General features: G+C 37.5%; 1 protein-coding gene across 1 annotated transcript in view; it reads right to left on the reverse strand.

Annotated features, from left to right (window-relative positions):
* Positions 1–8,514: 8,514 nt before the first annotated feature.
* Positions 8,515–20,308, reverse strand: part of LOC148013083 (syntaxin-132-like) — a 64,199-nt gene continuing 52,405 nt past the window's right edge. The window contains exons 6-13 of the mRNA XM_087668634.1: positions 12,627–12,700; positions 12,503–12,545; positions 12,294–12,354; positions 12,169–12,194; positions 11,951–12,028; positions 11,763–11,843; positions 11,231–11,296; positions 8,515–8,991 (exon numbers count right to left, since the gene is read on the reverse strand). Coding sequence (XP_087524760.1) covers positions 8,821–8,991; positions 11,231–11,296; positions 11,763–11,843; positions 11,951–12,028; positions 12,169–12,194; positions 12,294–12,354; positions 12,503–12,545; positions 12,627–12,700 — 600 coding nt within the window. The 3' untranslated portion in view covers positions 8,515–8,820. The remainder of the gene's footprint in view (positions 8,992–11,230; positions 11,297–11,762; positions 11,844–11,950; positions 12,029–12,168; positions 12,195–12,293; positions 12,355–12,502; positions 12,546–12,626; positions 12,701–20,308) is intronic.

The following is a 20,308-nucleotide window of genomic DNA, read 5'->3' on the forward strand; positions in this document are numbered from 1 at the left end:
CAAAAGATATGGCAATCCCTACTACTCTCTAATTTTGGACTAGAATGAGAAGGGATAAAAGAATCGTTAGAACTATCATAGTCTCTATGTTCCGACTGCACTATGGTAGATCTAATTCTACTCTCATTTGCCGGTACCTTAGGCCATCTTTATTTGAGATTTAGTGGCTATTGTTCCATCTAATGCAACCTTATAGACTATGTCGCTAGTTTGAACCAAAAAAGGTGCCATCTACTAGGAATCACGCTATTGAATTTGTGCCATTTTGGCTACCTAAAGTCATGTGTTTATGTTTCTAATGGCTACCTTATTACAATTGTAATAGCAGATTACAAAGACTCCTCTACACCTTGAAGTGTATTCATTATTGCTCTAGTTATCTTCACTAATGGGTAGTTATATGCAGCACTATTGTCGTCCATGCTATAGAATTTATAGTGCCATTATTGCTACTATGAAACCATTGTATTCTCTTGAACTTGGATCATGTATTGTCTACTCTGAATTTTTGAAGCAAATAGCTGCTAAGGAGTACACTTCACCATGAATTTTCAACATTGAGGACTTTTCTCTACTTCAACAACATATGAAAGTTTCTCAAAAGATCTACTCTAGAATTGGCATTATTCAAGCCTTATTCCAAGCATCATATGGCAACTATACCTCAATCCTATGTTGGAAGAAAGCTTAGTAGCTTCCACACAAGAAGGTTGATGATGCTTGGCCTTGTCATCTCTATTTTCCCAAGTAGATGGGTATGAGAGTGTAAAATACACATGGGACCAAGTGAACAAGTTGTTTGAAATGAAACACTTTTTGGATTTGAAATGAAACATCAATTCTCTTTAGCATTTAAACCAATTCGCATTTAAACCAATTGAAAGGTTTGCTAATACATCTTGCACATATAGAGCTCAAAGTGGAAGGAGACAAATCCATTGGTGTCTTTACTCAAGTCCCGACATAAAGAGTATAACCATGTGGTTACTACTCTCATCAACATACCTTATCCAAAGTTGGTGAAGTTGAAGACTCTTTGCTAGAAAAAGAGAAGAGATTGAAGTCCAAGATAGAATCCAACATGTACCTCAACAATGAAGCCCTCTACAACAAGTTCAAGTCCAAAGGAAAGAATAAAGCTAATTATAATGACCTAATTGTATATAGCTTTTGTCATAAACCAGACCACAAGGAGAAATGTTTCTATAGCAAAGAGATCAAAAGGCATCTATCATGAAGCAAGTCCAAATGTACTTTAGGAGATTCACCTGGATACCATTTAGGTGGAACTAAACCTAACAAACCACTCTCAAAAATCATTGTTTATAATACTTTTACATAGGATCATTCTTGTTTGGATAATCTATTCAATCATATTCTCTCTTTCAACTTCAATAGTGTACAATATGGTGGCCTCTTCTTTCACTCTTCTCATTTCTAACACTAGTAAACTAAGATGTGCAAGTAAACTAAGGAAGTTGGTAGCATGGACAAGCTCACCAAATACCCTAACATAAAGTTTAAAGGGATCAAGAATGTCCTTTTTGTCAATGATATGGAGTGTGTGCCCTAATGGCTAAAGCATCAACCTATAACTCTAAGGTTGTGACTTCAATTTTCCCTATCCCAAAGAACTTCTATTTTATGACGGATTTTGCCTAAATTTTGAAAAGTCACAACATTTCTTGTCCTAGTTTCCTTATACAATTTCTCCAATTTAGATTGACTTAAGTTGTCTCACTTTGATATATTCTAAACAATGTTACACACATACAATCTTGAGGTTTTCCCAAACATCCTCTCTATTTGCATGTTTGTACTTCTTGTCTTCCCTTTTAAAAATATCAAAATTTTGAATTCTAAACCTATTCAATATGCTTATTTTAAAAGTGTGAAGCTTGGGACAAAGGTGAACATTTAAGAGGGGGTTTGTACCCACACCTCTTTTCCTTATGCATAAAGCTTTAACCATTATGCCATATATTATAATCAATAGTTTGTCTCTTACCAATTTCCCTAGTTTACATTGGCATCCTAAAGGATCTAGTACAAGCCCACACAAGTCAACATGATATGTGCTAAGTCACATGTGGATGGGTGTAAGTTCACAAAACCATAACTCAACAACACATTTAATGAAAACCTGGAGAGTTTGTGTTGTACCCTTTTTTAAAAAAAACCATGTAAATTCCAACTAGTCATTCCATGTGCCTTCCAAAAATGTGATAAAGGCATCCCATGAAGGTTTAAATCTCTCTCTCTCTTCCCTCCATTGGACTTCATCACTTTTTCATGGGGATCCACATCAAGATTCAGCTTGCATGTGTCCTTGAATCTACAAATCGTTACTTTCTCTGTTTGAAGTTGATAAATTTGTGTGGCAAGGCTCTAATTTACTTTGTAGCCCTAGTTTACTCATCATCACACAAACATCCATGATCTTCTCAATATGCCACACCACCATTGCCCCAACTCTCCCTTATCAAGGCTTCGATGCACATGTGAAGATATAGTTAGCCATGAGGTCCATATGTTGGACAAGTTTTGTTGTTTTCATGGCATTACAAACAAACAATAATCTTGGATGGGTTTTTGTTGTCTTGCTAGCTTTACATGCTATAATAAATGCTCTTATGCCTCATGGCAAGAAACTTGTCTTGATCACACTTAACTCTAACTCTGAAACATGGTTCACTTGTCCTACTCTTAAGAGTGAGTGTTTTACGTGGCTCCTCTATTTCCAAGCACGTCATCGTCTTGCATATACTATTGTTTCAAGCTTACTCACTTCATTCCTCTCTAACAAAGAATGTAAGGAGAATATGCATAACACGACTTAGTGTTGGGAGGTTTGGCTTACCTTTTCTTGAGTGAGATTACAAGATTGGTGACATCATCAATGCATCTAAATGCAAGAAAAGTTAGGTTATTTCTAGAATCAAGGGTTTTTCAAAATTAGAATTTGCAGTGATACTATATCCATTTACTCTAGAGTCTCCTAAGATTATGAAACTATATCCATTTATTAGAGATTGAGAATTCATAGGAAATGAAAGAATTACTCTTCATACATGGATCTTGAGTTTAGACTTGCTACATTAGTTGAAGGAAGGTGACGGCCCTTCTAGCTTTTTCTTTGAAGAAGAGAATTGAGGTTTAGAACACAAAAACTATTGCTATTAATGGCCATAAACTCATACCAATAGGATTCTTCTAAAATGTGTGGGATACTTGTAGGGTAGATCTATACAATATGCTAGATGATGTCAAAATTCTTGATTTCTATTTAATATGAATCATCTAGTTTAAAGGGTGATCTTTGAGCATGTCATGCTTGTATTATTAAGGTTAATTCTAAGTCTCCAAATGATAAGTCTACAATTGGAGACCACTTCCCATGTTAAATGTTGATATGAAATTCCCACTAAAGCATTCGCTACCAGAATGTGTTTGTTCTAGTTGATATCATTCATGAGAGACAATATGGCTTTGCAATAAATAAGATATTCATGAAGCAATTATTGATCGTATCTTGGTACTAAATCATGATTTGCACCAAATTGCTAAGTTAATTACAATAATTCTACATTAAGGTAAGGCCTACAATTGAGTTAGATGAGATTTTAGCTTGGAAATAGTTAGAAATATGGGTTTTGGTTTAGTGTCTTAAGATCATGAAGGTATTGTCTACTAGATGGCCTTAGGATTGGATCACGCATTGCTCCAAAATTTTAAGTTAGGAACAAGGATTCTACATCAAGATAAGGCCTAGAAAATAGTCTTAAAGATGTGTTTTGGCTTGATACCTAATGATTATGAAGGTGTTGTTTTCTAAATGCTTCTACGTAGATGTGTTTGGATGGCTACCTTTGTGGCACCTTTGGACTTAAAAGGTAAGTGAGACTAGGTTTCACTTTGGTCTAGCTCTTTTCTTCTATACAAGAGATCTTAATTATTCAATATCATAAAGATTGTTGTTGTGCATGCCTCTTCCTGATGGCTCTAAATTTTGTAGTCAAATGTTCATAAAAAATCATGTAAATATCATCCAAGAAGGCTAGCAAATCATTAGCAACTTGTTTAAACTTTTTGAACAATTTTCACAAGGACATGGATCAAAATTATAAACGTTTTGGGGCTACATATTGATGATGATGATGATGATAGTGTGTTGATGCGATTTGACTAGAAGGTACAAGACCTAACAAAGTGATTAAATACTTGGGTTGCTTGATTGGCCTTAGAATTGCTTTCAAACATTACTTTGTATAGTTCTATGAAAAAATCTAGAAGAAATTGAGGGCCTAACAAGATAATATCTTTCATCCTCTAATATTTAGGAGTATGTTGTTGCTATCATCATATCCTTCAATAAAATTTTATTAGAGCTTGTGGAAAAGATGTCTAGGAAATATTATGGTTGGCTAAGGATCATTAAAATCAAACTCCTTTCTTCTAGGAACATGTTTGAGACAAGCAATCAATTTATTTATTTCTAAGACTTCATCTCTATCTAAGAATCTATAAGTCAAGCCAATTGATATTGCTACGTCTCAAAATTCCTACAAGTATTAATTCCCTTATCATGTATATGAAAGGATAATTTAGAATTTAATGCAACCTAAGGCGTGCGATCAACACAAGAAGAAGCATTCAACCAAACTAACATAGACAAGAAATGGTTACCTTTAATGTATTTCCTTCCTAGCAACCCAAGCATTAACAATTCCATTACACCTTTCAAGCATCTTAGAGGATGTCAATATCTCTTTCTTTCTTGATTTCTTTCTAACCAAAAATCATCAAGCTAGAATGTGTAATCCATTCCCTCATAAAAATATACCAAGATTGACTAGCTTTCATCTTCATTCACCATTTGTTATGGAGTTGCAAGCATTTGGAATGGAGTCACATGCTTCCTAAACCTCCCTTAAATTTAGGAGTGATCACTTGATTCTAGCTAATGGAATGCCATCACACAAATTTGTGGGGGTTAATTGGCTAAACAATTTCAATGTTCATGGAGTCACTCTAAATAGGTTCACACTTGGAATTCAAAATAGAATGGTGATACACAGATTAATAAAGCCTTGAATTTTTGGAGAATGAAGATAAACATTTGATATATGTTACTCTTAAAAAAGCTATTAAAGAGGCTTTACATGAGAAGATCAACTTTTTTTTTTGTGGAAAAGTCTCATCAAACTTTCTAACAAAAACAAGCCAGTTAAGTGGGCTCACCTCCCCAGTGTGTGCCCTTGTTGATGACTAGCTAATGATGAGGACCCTTATAATTTTTGTGGAGTTGTAAGGATTTTAACAATTTTCAAGAAGATCCATCATTAGCGTTGCATAGGATAAGGTTTCTTGGAGGCAAATGCTCCTCGTTCTAAAGGAAAAATGACTCATGCCTCCAAAATCTTTAGGTAGGTCATTAGAGCTCTTATGGTTGTTAGCACATTCCAATTACCATATCTATAGTACTTTCTACATACTAATCTAATTATTTATGAACCTTACCAGCCATACTTTGTCTTTCACAAACAGTGTGGCATAGACATAGATAACGCAACTGACATATCCAAAATTTCGTTCTACATGTTAAAGGAGAGCTCATGTGTATTGGTTGCTTCACATAGACCAAATAATTAGACGGCCCAACACACCTCATATTGGAAGCTATGGTATGGAAGTATCCAAACAATCTATGCTAGAAAGTGGAGTCAAGTGCTCTTTCCTTGCGAGACCATGGTACAATTAAGAGACCATCTCAAGTTCCCCTCCAAAGAGCATGAGTGGGATGTGTGGTTAAACATAAGAGGCTCATCCCAATTTATTTTTATCAATCCTCCCACCAATTTCCAAACACTTGTCATTTGTTGCTTAAGAAGTAGAACATTGGAAAAGCTTAGAGCAAGGTTTATTTGTGAGATACACACCTAGGAGACATGTATAGGTATCACATGTTGTGTCAACTACATTGAGCAATATTGTACAATTCTCATATGTAGTCTTACTTAGTGAGAAATAAAGCACCGTCAAATAATCATCTTAAGTCCTACATATAGACTTACTTGTGTTGCTTGTGGAAAGAAAACATCAAAATTTATTGAGCAATTTATTGACACTACCTAGGAGCGTCCTTTTTGGCTTTTGCTTGTCAAGAGACTAGCAATAATGATACATGCATCTATTTTGTCCTAAGTTTTCATCTCTTCTTGTTGGCATTGGCCAATTTTATCTAAGTAATGTAGATCATATTATTCAAGCTCAATCAAAATGTTAAAAACTTCTTATTCTACAGTAGTTCAAACATATTCAAAAGGCAAGTCCTCATCCTTACTTGAACTCATATTTAACATATCAATATGTATGACACTATTCAATGGTTACATCTTAATCTACCACCCACATTGTCTACCTATGTTTCAAAGTTTTGAGTAAGCCAAACAATGATTCACATGTTTTAATCTCTTGGAGAGAACTTGGGGACACTAAGCCATGGTTTTGCCTAAATATTTCCAACCATGTGATATTGTCATTTTGTAGTTTGGAAGTACCTAAATTATACTTCATAGTTTCCATACACATGAACAAGTTTCCATGTTCCCAACCATGAAAATATACAAGTTATCATGTTTCTAACAATGTAATGTTCTCATTTCATATTTTGAAGAGAGAAAATTTCTCACATATTTCTAAATATTCACATGTGAGCAATTGTTCAATTGTATTTTCATACCCAATAGTCAAAATCACTACCCATTTATCAAATAAGCACACATACTACTAACATCATTTGAAAAACAAAGTTAATACTATCAAGAATATTGCAACTAATGCTCCAAGTAACACCTCATGCATTGCTTCAAGTTTTGGAACACTTATTGGTAATCAACCACCAATAAGCATCTTAGCTATTCACGATCTACTTGAAAGAACTTTCAAGAAGCAATGATTTGTAAAAGATTACACTCGAAATTCCCAATTGTGTTGCAAATAGAAAGAAAAAGAACCTACTTTGAACAACATACAATGACTCACCACTAAATATACTAAACTCTCCACAACATTTTTGGTCAAGGCCATGGTTTCCAAAAACAACATGCCAAATACCACTCAATGTACGCATCATTCGAGCTAATGAGTGGAATCAAACATCCCAATATGCTTGCCGAATATGGAAAAAGACGCTTGCTTAAAAGTAGATCAATTTCAAAAATTGATCAACAATCTTTAAATGAGCTAAAGTAACAATTACAAGAAGCTAAGCCATTTTCAAAGAGGCCAAGAGTAGAAAAGTGAGCTTCATTATTGTATACTCAAGAATAATGGTTTTTCGAAAAAAATAAGTTGTATACTTGTTATGTAGAATGTTTCTTCCAAAAATAGATAATTGATAAGTGCTCCTCTTTGTGTCAAAAGTTTTACAAACACCTCAACTATTTATGAGGAACTGTTGGTTACGAGTATCCAAGTTTTTCGTTACCTTTGTCTAGTTTGTTGCCACATAGTATGTTTTATTTATGCGTAAGATTTCTCCCACGATTCTTTTCTTCTTTCTCTCTCCAAATGTTGTATTGCTTTGTTGATTTCAAGTGTTCTTAGTGCTTTTCTATTAGCTCTATGGACAAGCTTTCTATATGTCCATTGGTGTAATTCTTCTAAACTGTTGGCTAAAAAAATACCCCCATATTTCTTTATATAAGCACGAGTTTGACTATCAACGATTGGTGAGGCTTGTAACACAACATTTTGAAACTACTAGCATTATAAAACTTTTGGCACTAAAATTTTTTCAACTACTATAAGTTCCAAGTGGGTGCAAGTTTACTCAAGTTTACGAACATAATGGCAATGCCTTGGTTTGACTCCTTGTTATACGCAAAAACGTTTTAACATATTGGGGAACTATGCCAACAGGTATGTTTCATGGAGTGACTAAGTGTGCCAATGACTACCAAAACACATTCATTACTATCCCTTATGTTAGCGTATAGATTGGTAGCGCTATTTTTAATTTGGTTTTTGAATTTCCATTACTAAGTTTACAATTTGCACAATAGGGGACTTCTCAACATGCATGGCCGGACACCCCTTAATGGAACTTCTTAAAGTTGAAAGAATTGCCTGGCCTTGCTCTAGCCAAAGTTATTTCTGTAGCAAAAGGATTATCACGTAACATTAGCTTCGTGGTAATGAGAACTGAGGCACAGATGATTACGCCACTGCAGGATACAGACATGAAACTAGAGCTGTGCTATCAAAGGAACTTAGCGCTCTAAATTATCCAAGTATAATGGCACGAGATGCATGGATGTCGTACGGCCACGGTGTAAGTGTACGAGGCGTGTTAAGGTTGGTAGTTATAGCATGCATACTTGGTGGTCTCTTGCACCTCATGGGCATTTGGAAAAATAAGGGTATGTATTCAAACACGGCACAGCAAGCCTGCCAGAAATGTTTGCACAAACAAAATGCTCAAAAGTATAAGTGTGCAAAAGCTTCAGTTCAGATGGAAACTATGCAATCCAAATTATTAGAAGAAAATAACACCTCAATGACAAAAGCTGAATCTCAGCATTATCCATAATACAAAAAAAGGGGAGCAGAGTCAGACCAGAGATTGACAAAGCAAAACTCTCGTAATCCTCCACCCACAAAGAATCAATTGCTAATAGTCTATCAAACCTTGCATTACATTTGAGTAGAACCTCTTCCTCTTTAAACACAAACAAGATAGAACAAGTCTACCATTGACCACCCAAGACAAACTTTAGCAGCTGTTTCTGATCCACTCTTGTATCTTTGGTGAATCTATTAAGCTTGCTTAGTCTTCCATGGCTTTATAACTGCAACGACAATTATCACTATTATTATGAGAAGAATTATAATGGCAATGCACATCCATTTTCTGGAATTGCGTTGTAAGGATTTCGCATGGTGCAAAGCTGCTGTCCCAGCCTGGACATGCTCCACAGCATTTGTAACCTGCATGACATGAAAGTTTTAATCTTAATCACTTCAATATCATATTGCCTGGGACTTCTACAATAAGGTACAAACACTTGGTGGCATCAAATTACACTACCACTACTTGTTCATCTATGATCATGTTATGAATTATTTTCTATTGTCGATCTTATACACCACTTGAAGAACTATTAGTAACTCAACAATGTATATCATTAAGAGCCACTCCACCTAGGCAAGTGAATATTTCCAATTACATAGGTTTTCCTTAGTAGCTGTGAGTCAGCACAACAGCAATGCTGCCCTATTACTTGCCACACATTACCAACCAACACAGCTGCCAGTTCCAACCACAAATGTGCGAAACCACAACCCTCTCCTCTCACATTGACCTACGAAATGCCATATCAATGCCACATAACTAGCCACTGCCCTAGCAGCTGTGACTAACTTCCAGAGCCCCCTCAGCAGCACAAACACCAAACCCTTTCCCAACGTGTCAACCGCCTCCAGAACACCCATGACTTGTCATGCAGGGATGGACTACCGCATGATGATATGCAAACCACTCTCATAGGAGCTGACCTCACCTCTAGCCCCTTCACCATGGATATCACCCAAGTCATGTTTTGCATCCGCAAAGTGCCACCAGCATGCCACAACCCCAAGGTCAGCCATGATCACATAAACGGAGCCCACCATAATCAAGTTGTTACTGATCCCATGAGATCTTCTAGAATTCAAGCAGACCATCCTTGCCATTTCACTGTCCTCAAACACAGTCCAGTAGTGTGTGGTATGTTCATCCTAGACCTTTAGCAAGAAAGCTACAAAAAGCCACCAAAGAGATCTTCCACCAGTCATGAAATGAGTCTATACTCCTTTCCTTTTAAGTTCGTAAGGTATAGGAATATTTCCCCACCTTGATGCATTTTCAGGAGGGCCACAGATGAAAGAATACAGAAATGCGTCATTTTTCTTCTTTAACTTTCCAATGAAAGAAAAACCCCAAATTGATTACAGATTGGGTTATGATAAAGAAATAAGCTTTCCGTTTCACACTGATAAGGAGCCACCAACCTAAAATCACAGATTGTGTTGGACATCACAATTTAAATACAAAAACATCTGTTGCTTGGTGAAATTAAGCCCTATTGATGTAGCCTAATGGAGTGAAGTTCTACAGCGACTAATATCACTATTCATCCTTACTACTACAATATTATGCTTCTTTAACATCTGTTGCTCAGTGAAACTAAGCCCTATTGATGTAGCCTAGTGGAGTGAAGTTCTACAGCGACTAAAGACGCATCACTATTGATCCTCTAGTACTACAATATCATACTTGTTTTACTTCAACAGCAAGCCATTGTGCTTTTTAAGACCTTATCAAGGTAACATGCTTTTAGTTCATCCAGAGAGGAAAACCTTTTAAGGCCTTATCAAGGTAACATGATTATAGTTCATCAAGGGAGAGCAAAATCACTCATAGAGAATTTTTCTCTACCTCTCATGATGATACACAAGCTGCTCACACCAAGGCTGTGTGGCCCACTCAGTTTAGTCAACCATCTGCAGACATGAAAAGCACACACATGCACACAAAGGTCCAGGAAAACAACAAAGAGAAGGAATTGCATCAAGTTATAGTAATAACAACTCAGCAGTTGCTGTAGGAGGAGGCCGAATGCTAAGGCTTCCACTAATAACAGGCGCTGGATGTTTAGTCTGGAGAGAAAAATAGCTGCTCATACATAAACTGCCACTCCAGAATTTATGTTGGCTGAATGATCGGTGGATGCTGTGCACTCTGCAGATCCCGAATGTGTATATCAGATGCTGAGATGCTGGTCTGCTGCTACGCACATGGGAAACATAATTGGTCTAACTACCTAGTCCGCTATACACCAGAATGTTACCGTTTTCTAGCATAGATGAACGTCGTATATGTATCACGTTCATAACTTTTTATGTGAATTGACTTTAGATTGTAGTACGCACTGCAAACGAAGCCCTTCACAAATGAAGGATACAAGATGCGGGCAATGATCATTTAGAAATTTATCCAAAAGACACATTGTGCAACCAAAAACATGATTTGGGAGGGAAAAATGGAAAACAAGAAATATACTGGAAAACGTTTTGGTTTCCTGCACTTTGATAAAGGTTGTTGTAGGTGTAAGAACCAAGGCCACCTCTCTGTAGTCTAGAAACAAAGGGAAAAAAACATTTATTTATCTCTGAAGCTTATCATTACCTGTGTCTGGATGTTGTCCAACATCTCACCTTGCGCTTCCACTAGAACAGCCATGTCCAAGAATATCTGCAACATAGGAAAAAAAGAATGAATCAAAATCTGGAGACAGAAGTGATAAAGCAAGCATCAATAGACATCCACAAGCTTGTATGACTTGGGCAATCATGCTTCCAAAAATAAGGGATGCTTCATACAGGAATTTCATACACACTGTTCCTTGCTCTTCTGAAACTAGAAAATCTACTTGACAACCCAAGGTAGACATGTTCCTTGCTCTTCTGGATCTAGTAAATCCTCTACTTTACACATTCAAGTTTCAACTATCTTTTCACTATTCCTGCACCCAAAAGGTTGTGACCTAGGTTCTTTCATGCTGGAAAGAAATTGAGAAGGCAAAAAGGAGAGTGTTGGTGGGCTTTCAAGTACAGATCCATGTCATTTTGAAACCAGAAATAACAAGTGATTTACTGGCAAAAGAAGGACCATCTCAGACAATGTACTCTGCCATTGAGAGTTAAATAGAAATGAAGACCTGATGTAAGTCGAGAAGCTTTTTCTCTATATCTCTTACTGCATCATGCCGTTCCTGAATCTCTGCCAAGGTGTCCAATATCTGTAAAACATATTGATATAATGATTAAATTCAGCACAAAGCACAAAGCAGACAGTATGTAACTTGATAAGATTGATTTCAGCAGAAAGCAGGATAATCATTAGTACCTGCCCACGCCCTTGTTCCTGAATGGCCTTCTGAAAAATCTGCTCACTGTCTCCTGTCTCTATCAAACGGTCAATTGTCTGTGCAATAGTTTAAAAGGCAGAAAACAGTTAATGTTATGCTAAAGGGATCATAACTTGGGAATTCTCATAAAGAGAAAATCCACTGGCTTAAATAAATATATAAACCCTTCAGCATATGCTTTATGGAAATTGTCAACCTCCTCATCCAGCTTCTTCCCCGTGACTGCAGTAGAAACAACCAGATTAAAAATCAACCTAAGGTGGTAACTCAATGTTCTCCAGGACCTCAAGTAATTAGCAAGCAAACAGCATCAACAATCACCTGTAAAAGCTCGCCTTTCAACCACTTCACGGTACTCATCCTGGATCTTTTGCCTTAAAGTCTACATGCCAAGATTCAGAATTATGCCTCCATAGAACAGGTGACAATGCAAAAAAACTTTTAGAACCAAACATTACTGAGCATCCATTAGTCACTATAACAGCTGAGCCATTAATTACAAAGTACCTACAAGTTGCTCTAACACTCACCTGAAATTCATCCATAAGCTCCTTCAACTTCTTCTTTAAAGTTCTGAATAGGTAACCACACTCTTATAAAGATTCAAAAATGCACTAAGTTTCACAAGTTGACTTGGGCTTTTTGATTGCTTACACTGTCATTGACATTCGAATGCGATCAATGCTTGTGCTCTCGCCACAACCAGGTTTTTTTCTGTTGGCCAAATTCTGTAATATCAAATGAGCTCTATCTAAATTGTCTTACCAGCTTCAAAAATCAAACTTAAAGAATTACATAGTATAAATACTAACTAATGAGAACTTGGCAGACATCATTCTGAGATTTGAAACGATATTGCTATAATTGAGTTGAAACAACAAAATTTTTTGTTCACCTAACAGCAGTCAGGAAAGTTTGAAAACACTTGTTTGTTTATGATGAAATTTTACTGGAAAATGAAATTGTCTTTTCATGAAAGCACGTAACATTCTTGGGAGAAGTATCGTATATCCATAAAACAAGTAACGTCCGTGAGAGATGTATCATACATGCTGCCAAATGCATCTAAAGCTTGCCTTCACAAGGCCTGAGTACCAAAATGAAAAAGTTCTCCAGAAAACAGGTAACATTCTTGGAGAAAGGCATCAAATATGCTGCCAAGTGTATCTAAAATTGTCAGCTTACCTTTACAGGCCTGAGATCCAAACCTTATCAGTGTTTGGAAACATGACAAGTAGATGCATTCAACACCTAGTGCAGGTAAAATTTACACCAGCAATTCAACTCTGGCCCCTGTAGCGGGTCCATTAGCAGCTTTCAGCAGTTGAATAACAAACCAAGATTGACTAGCTCAACCTTTAAAAACCCTTAAAGATGTGGCAATCTAACTGATTGAAACATTGGTAACAGCTAATGCCGAGCAAAAGAGATTATATATGAATTGTGGCTTGACATAGTAAGCTAGCATCACTTTACCATTTTCACCCTGCTTGTAGGCAGAAATCTAAACAAGAAGATACCAACAAACATGCTATACGAACTCAAACTTGGCTATCAAGCCTTTACCCAGGAAAAGCTATTCCTCTGAAAGTTACCTTGTTCTAATAGTAAAGAGAATGCCACAGTGAATATCAAAATACTAGTGAAACCAGCCTTCCTCCTCGGATAGGGTGGTAAATAACCTGATTAAGCACTATTTACAGCAATTAACCAATTCACAAAACTGAAATGCACACTTTACCATATATTCTTGGACATTGGACACCATGTTGGCCCCAAAATTGGCACCCCTTTCAATATTTATTTAACTTAATTGAAGAAAAAGTTGATGTACAATGGGATTCTCCCAATCCCTTTCAGTATTCCAACTTCCCTTGCTGTCCAAAATGACCAACAAGTCTTCAATCTGATTTGCCCTTTGATTCGGGCAATCAATTGGCCTTCACCCACTTTGATAGAGATGGAAAATGCCCCAAATTCATTGATTTGCTGGTCCCTCCACTTGAATTTGACTAAAAACAGCTTTAGCCATGTTGAATCCAAGTCTTGGAGCTTCCAATTTCTAGCACGCTTCCCGAGGTTACTGCTAAACCCTAATTTTTGCTGCAAATTAGGGTTTACAACAAAGAAATCTGAATTTTCTCAACCTTTGGTGATCTCAATGCTATAATCTTTGGAGCAAGGCTATAGAAAGGCTGGGAGATGAGAGAGAATGCTGAGGATAGAGAAAATTCAGACTTACTTCGTGAAGAATTGAAGAAAATCTGTCATTTACTGTTGTTGCACTATCTCAACTTGTAGATGCAAAGAACTAAAGAAAATCAGTCATTTGCTGCTGCTGCCCTGTCTCAACAGGCTATAGATGCTGTCACTTGCTGTTGATTAGTCTTCTCCTGCCTCGGGCTACCTCAGAAGGTCCTTCAATGGCTGCAAATTAGACCAGCAACATCTCCTCTCTCTCTCTTGCAGGCTGAGTCCACTCAAATGCCTTTCTCCAGCCTTTAAAGACGTTTTTCAATCTTGCATGGGCATTTTTGACAAGTGGCAACCTTCGCAAAATGGTTTTTCTAGTATTATTTATGATGAAATATTAATTTTCATTCTTTAAATACTGAAAATTAATCTAATAATTATTTCAGTGCCCTAAAAAATAATCTAACTGGCCAATAATTAAATTCGCTAGGCAACTTCCATTCCCAAGTATCTCTACGCCATCTTTAACCATCAAATTGGTGTTAGGTACCATAAATGCCACTTCTTTAGTGTCATCAACTGACACTTTTGGCCAGATGAATGGCCTAGGTCAACAACTAGCACAAGATACAACTAAATACGTGTGGGACATAACTTACAGCAACTTGTGCCTGTGATATCCCGTAATTTCCTTGGGTCCCAAGCTTATAAATTTACTCTAACCCCAGTTACACATCACATATGCAACATTTACTTAACCATGTGGTTAAAAATTAATCCACATATTGGGCTAATCTAACATTGGTCAGTAGGATTTATGAGCCAATGGATACCTCCAAGGGTAGAGTGCTAAAAAAATCAATCATTTACTACTGCTGCCCTGTCTCTCAACAACCTATAGATGCTGTCACCAACTGTTGATTGGTCTTCTCCTACCCTTGGCTGCCTCTGAAGATCCTTCAATGGCTGCAAATCAGACCAATAACATCTCCTCTCTATTCCATGGCCTTTCTGGAATAGGCAGTGGTTGCAATAACCCTGGTGCCTTCTGTCTATCAAATTTGACTTTTTGGCATACAAGGCAAGATCTGACATATGCATCAACATTAGATCTCAAGGCTGGCCAATAGAAGAAAGTCTCTACCACTTTGACTGTAGCATCAATACAACGATGTCCTGCATACAGTGGAGCATGACTTTCCAATAAAACTTTTGGCCTTAACTTTTTTGTAACACATAGTCCTCCATACATCATGATAAAGCCTTCTTTGAACACATAATGATCGTGATGTTGGCCATTGATTGATTGTTCATAGATTTCAGAGAAATCTTCATCGTCAGCATACTGCTCTTTCATATCATCCAATTCATGGTGATAAGGAATTGAAACAACTAACACCCGTGGTTTGCGAGATAAAGCATCTGCAACTACATTCTTCTCGCCTTCCACATGCACTATCTGAAAATGAAACATAGATAGGAAATTTGACCAACGCATGTGTTTCTCCGACAATTTAGCATGTGTGAGAAAATATCTAAGTATTTGATGATCCATTTGCACTACAAAATCAGCATCACGCAAATAGTGCTTCCAACTAGAGAGTACATGGATCACAGCCAATAATTCTTTCTCATAAATTTGGTAAGTCCTTTCAATGACAGAAAGTACTCTACTCTCATATGCCACAACTCGGCCATTCTGCATTAACACACCACCAATGTTGTTTCCATATGCATCACACTGCACTACGAATGGCTTAGACAGATCTAGTAAAATAAGTGCTAGATATGTAGTCATTTTCCCCTTCAAACATCTAAATGTTGGTTTCTCTTTGTCAGTCCATTGCCATTTGACATCCTTCTTTTCAAGCGCATGTAAAGAAGAAGCAATCTCTGCAAAGTGTCTTACAAATCTTCTGTAGTAAGAGCATAGGCTAAGAAACCTGCATACATCATGAACCGTTTTCAAGTCTGGCCAAGAGACAATTGCTTCTATCTTTGCAGGATCCATCTTTAGAAACTATGAGCCCAAGAAAGTGAATCTCTTCCAAAAAGAATTCACTCTTCTTACCGTTAATGAGTAATCTATTACACTTGAGCTCATTAAAAGACTGCAACTAGGTGTTTTCTATGCTCCTCTTCATTCTTTGAAAATATAATCATATCATCAAAGAATGTGCCAACGAAACTTCGATAAGGGTGGAAAATTCTATCCATCATCCTATTAAATGTAGCAGGAGCATTGGTCAATCCAAAAGGCATGACTAAAAATTCATAGAGACCAAATGTCGTTCTAAAAGCAGTCTTATGGATATCTTCTGGCTTGATTCTAATTTGATGGTACCCACTTTTTATATCTATACTACTAAACATTCATGCTTCCTATAATCGATCAAGAATGTCATCTATCCTCGGAATCGAAAACCTATTCTTAATCATGTTCTTATTCAAGTCTTTGTAGTCAATACACATTCGCCAAGAGCCGTCCTTTTTCTGAACTAACAACACAAGTGAACAAAATGGAAAACTATTGGGCTAAATTAGTCCCTTCTCTAAAAGCTCATTAACTTGTGTCATAATCTCTTTCTGGTGCACCGCACTAACCCTGTATGGTGGCCTACTGGGCGAACTAGTCCCTGGAATAAGATCTATGGTATCATCTTCAGGCCTCTCAAGGGGTAACTCTCCTGGTAACGAATCTGAGAAACTGTCACTGAATTTATCCAAGAAAACCCTTCTACTTTCATCTAGATAAGACACATTACTGTCAACTTCATTAACTTACTTTGCAAAAACCAAGTACGCAAAAATATGATTTTTCATTATAGAAGTAATTACAAAAGCAAAAACAACTAGGATGACAAACTCTCCTTTAAGTCACATCTAACACATGAGTCTTGCCCCTATGTACAAGAGTAATCGTTTTATTGTAAGTATCCAAGATAGCTTGCTTCCTGAGGCACCATGGCATACCCAACAAAACATCACAGCCCTCTAAAGGCATAATATGGAACTCCTCTGTGAAGTTTGCCAAGAATGGGGGTGATAGGTTCAATATGTCATGGGTATGCCAAATCAGCCTGTCCAACTGGTCCCATTTCCTCAGGACGTATATCCAGCTCAGCTGCCAATGCCGGTGAGATAAAGTTTGCACGAGCTCAAGGATCAAAGAAAATAAGCACTCTGGAATCTGTGATCTTTCCCCAAGCTCTGCACAATTCTGTAGCATCATCAATTGATTAATGTCCCACCATATCAAGCACTAAGCCAATGCTGGGCTTCTTTTTACTTGGCGCATCTTTACCCTCCGCATCTTTAGAAGATTGCTGTGGGCACTTAGAAGCAATATGGCCTTTCTATTCACATATAAAGCATTTACTAGCCATCATTAAAGTCTTTCTTTCTTCAAATGATTTGCCAAAAAGTGGCCTCTTATGTCCTTTACCCTATTTAAAAGAACTTTGAGGTTGTTGCTGAAATCTTTTCTTCCAAAAAGACTTCTTTGTAAAGCTAGTCTTTTCTGAAAATTGCTTCTTCTTCTTGCCAGGATCCTACTTAAACTGTGAATCCTTCTTTTCAATGCCTTTAAAGTTGTCAGCTTTTCCTTTCAACAATGCATTTGCCACACCAGCATTTTCAATTAACTGTACCATATATGTAACCCTAGTCTTGGTACAATAATCCCTAATGGCTTCGGGCAAGCCGCAACAGTACTTTTCAATTTGTTTTGCCAAGGGCATTGTCCTGTAAGAACTCACGGGTAAAAGTGCTTCCCAAAATTTCTTATTGTACTCTTCTAAATCCATACAATTTGCCACACCCAATTTATGCCATGCAGTCATGACATCTACTTCAAACATGTTAGTTAACCATGAGGCTGCAAACAACTGTTTAAAATGGACCCAAGTGGCAGGTGCATATCCTTGCATCAACAATATGTTCCACCACTGCAAAGCATTACCTTTCAAAAAATTTGCAGCCTTCCACACCTTAGAAGTCTCAGTAAAATTTCCTCCTGTGTAAGTTGCATCAAACTGATGTATAAACGTCAAAGCTTTCTGCTTATCTTGCATATCACTGAAGGTTTCAAACTTTATTGCCTGACCACCCTCTTTATAGTCTTTAGGCTTTGCACTTTTTGGTATCAGGTTGTCATATACAGGTGGCTGTAAAAAGGGAAGTCCCTTACACACATTATCAGCATTCATTTCACCTGTCTTAGCTACCATATGTCCACTAGGCTGAAAAAAACCAATGGCTGCATTTTGTACTCCAGGCATAAAATAAGGACTCTGCAGAGTCTGATAGCCGGGCTGTAGACCAATATTAGCATAAAGTGGGTTCATTGCCTCAATAGGCATCATTACTGGTGGCCCTCTAGGCAAGTATTCCTGATAACCCATGGGTAATCCAGCCATTGCTTGAAAAACTAACCCACCACCAAAGTAACCAGGATAGGTAGCAAAATGAGGAGGAATAGTCTGCTGTGCCACTTGTGCATTACTGACTTGACCATTCACTCCCTGGTCCTGTGCTCGTGCTTCTTGTTGCATAGGACCAGTCTCCATGTTTGGTGTCTTTTCCACATGCTCATGCACATTAGAAGGTTGTCTTTTTTAGCGCTCCATGGTATGATGTGATGACTCAGCCTGAGAATCCTCATTATGTGACTTCAAAATTTTTTGCATCCGATGATTCTTTACAAGCTGTTCGAAAGAGCAAACCATACTTAGGAGTTTTGCCATAAACAAGTCCTCATGTTCTTGCTCCTCATCATGTGGTTCAATGTCGGTTCTAGAAGGTACTAACGCCTGTGCACTTAGGAGTTTTGCCATAAACAAGTCCTCCTGTTCTTGCTCCTCATCCCGTGGTTCAATGTCGGTTCTAGAAGGTGCTAACACCTGTGCACCAATACTCTCTCTTCGGTGTCTACGAGTAGAAGAAGAACTCTCTTCTTCATAAGGGAGTTTCCCTTTGCCTTTATCCATGTCTGCCATCTCTCTAGTCCTGTAATCTCTCTAAAACCTGTGTGTATGGCCTTTTCATCCAAAATTGTCCAAGCTTAAATTCTTACAGAAAAGAATTCAAATCTCGAGGATGCAACCATGGAACCGGTCTATGACTCACATAAAGCGGTAGTTCCTTCAATTAACACCCGGTCTTTACACACACACACATAAGCAAAGACCTCACTCCCTCACTAAATACCTCACTCCCTCGCTCAACACTAGATTGGCCCCGAAGACCGGCACCCCTCTTAGTATTTCTTTATCAATTATAAGATGGAAATTTACGAAAAAATGATAATGTTCCAAAAATACACAACCTGTAAATAGTTGGTTTTCATATCTTCTAAGTAAATCCCAGCTGCATAAGAACAATACAGCATGTCCAAATCAACATCCCTTTTAGAAAAGCATTTTCTATGACCAAAACTCGATGATTCCTGTGTAGAATTGCAGTCTATAGATCTATGAATTCACTGTTCTTACTATCCAGCATGTGCGGAATTCACTGTTCTTATTGTCCAGCACACTGTTCCTACTGTCCAGCGTGTGCAGAATTCATTGTTCTTTATGTTCAGCATGTGACCAAAACTCAATGATTCATGTGCAGAATAACAGTCTACACATCTTTGAATTCATTGTTCTTACTGTCTAGCACGTCCAAAGTTCACTGTTCTTACTTCGATGGAATCAGCCCACCATGCGAAGCATTTCCTCTAAGAATAGAGAGAGAATTGATCAGAGGGAGCAAGCTCTACCTCCGACTAGAGTCAAAGGCGTAGAAGTATTCTCCATGACTGATTTTCTTACCGCAATCTGCCCTCAGCTCCTCAAAACTTCATTCTCCCATCTGCCCCTTATGCCTATTACGTTTTTTTTAAATGCTCTCTCTCTCTTTTGGGAATTTGTGCCACATGGCATACATGTAACAATTTTCCCATTTAAACCTTTTGGTCTAAAATTCTCCATGATCGGTGCAAAATTTGACCTCGACACAGATCAGAGAATTAATCCTCGTGCAAAAAGGAAGATAATGACACGAACAGATTCTGGGGTCCAAAAATAGTAACTCTCTTAATTTTAAGGATAGTGACCCCTGCATTCCTCAAGTTGTTCTGAGCAACTTTTATCATTGTG

This window comes from Lygodium microphyllum, chromosome 26 (assembly GCF_053477565.2).
Source record: "Lygodium microphyllum isolate KBCC chromosome 26, Lygodium_microphyllum_v1.1.10, whole genome shotgun sequence".
NCBI classification, from domain to species: domain Eukaryota; kingdom Viridiplantae; phylum Streptophyta; class Polypodiopsida; order Schizaeales; family Lygodiaceae; genus Lygodium; species Lygodium microphyllum.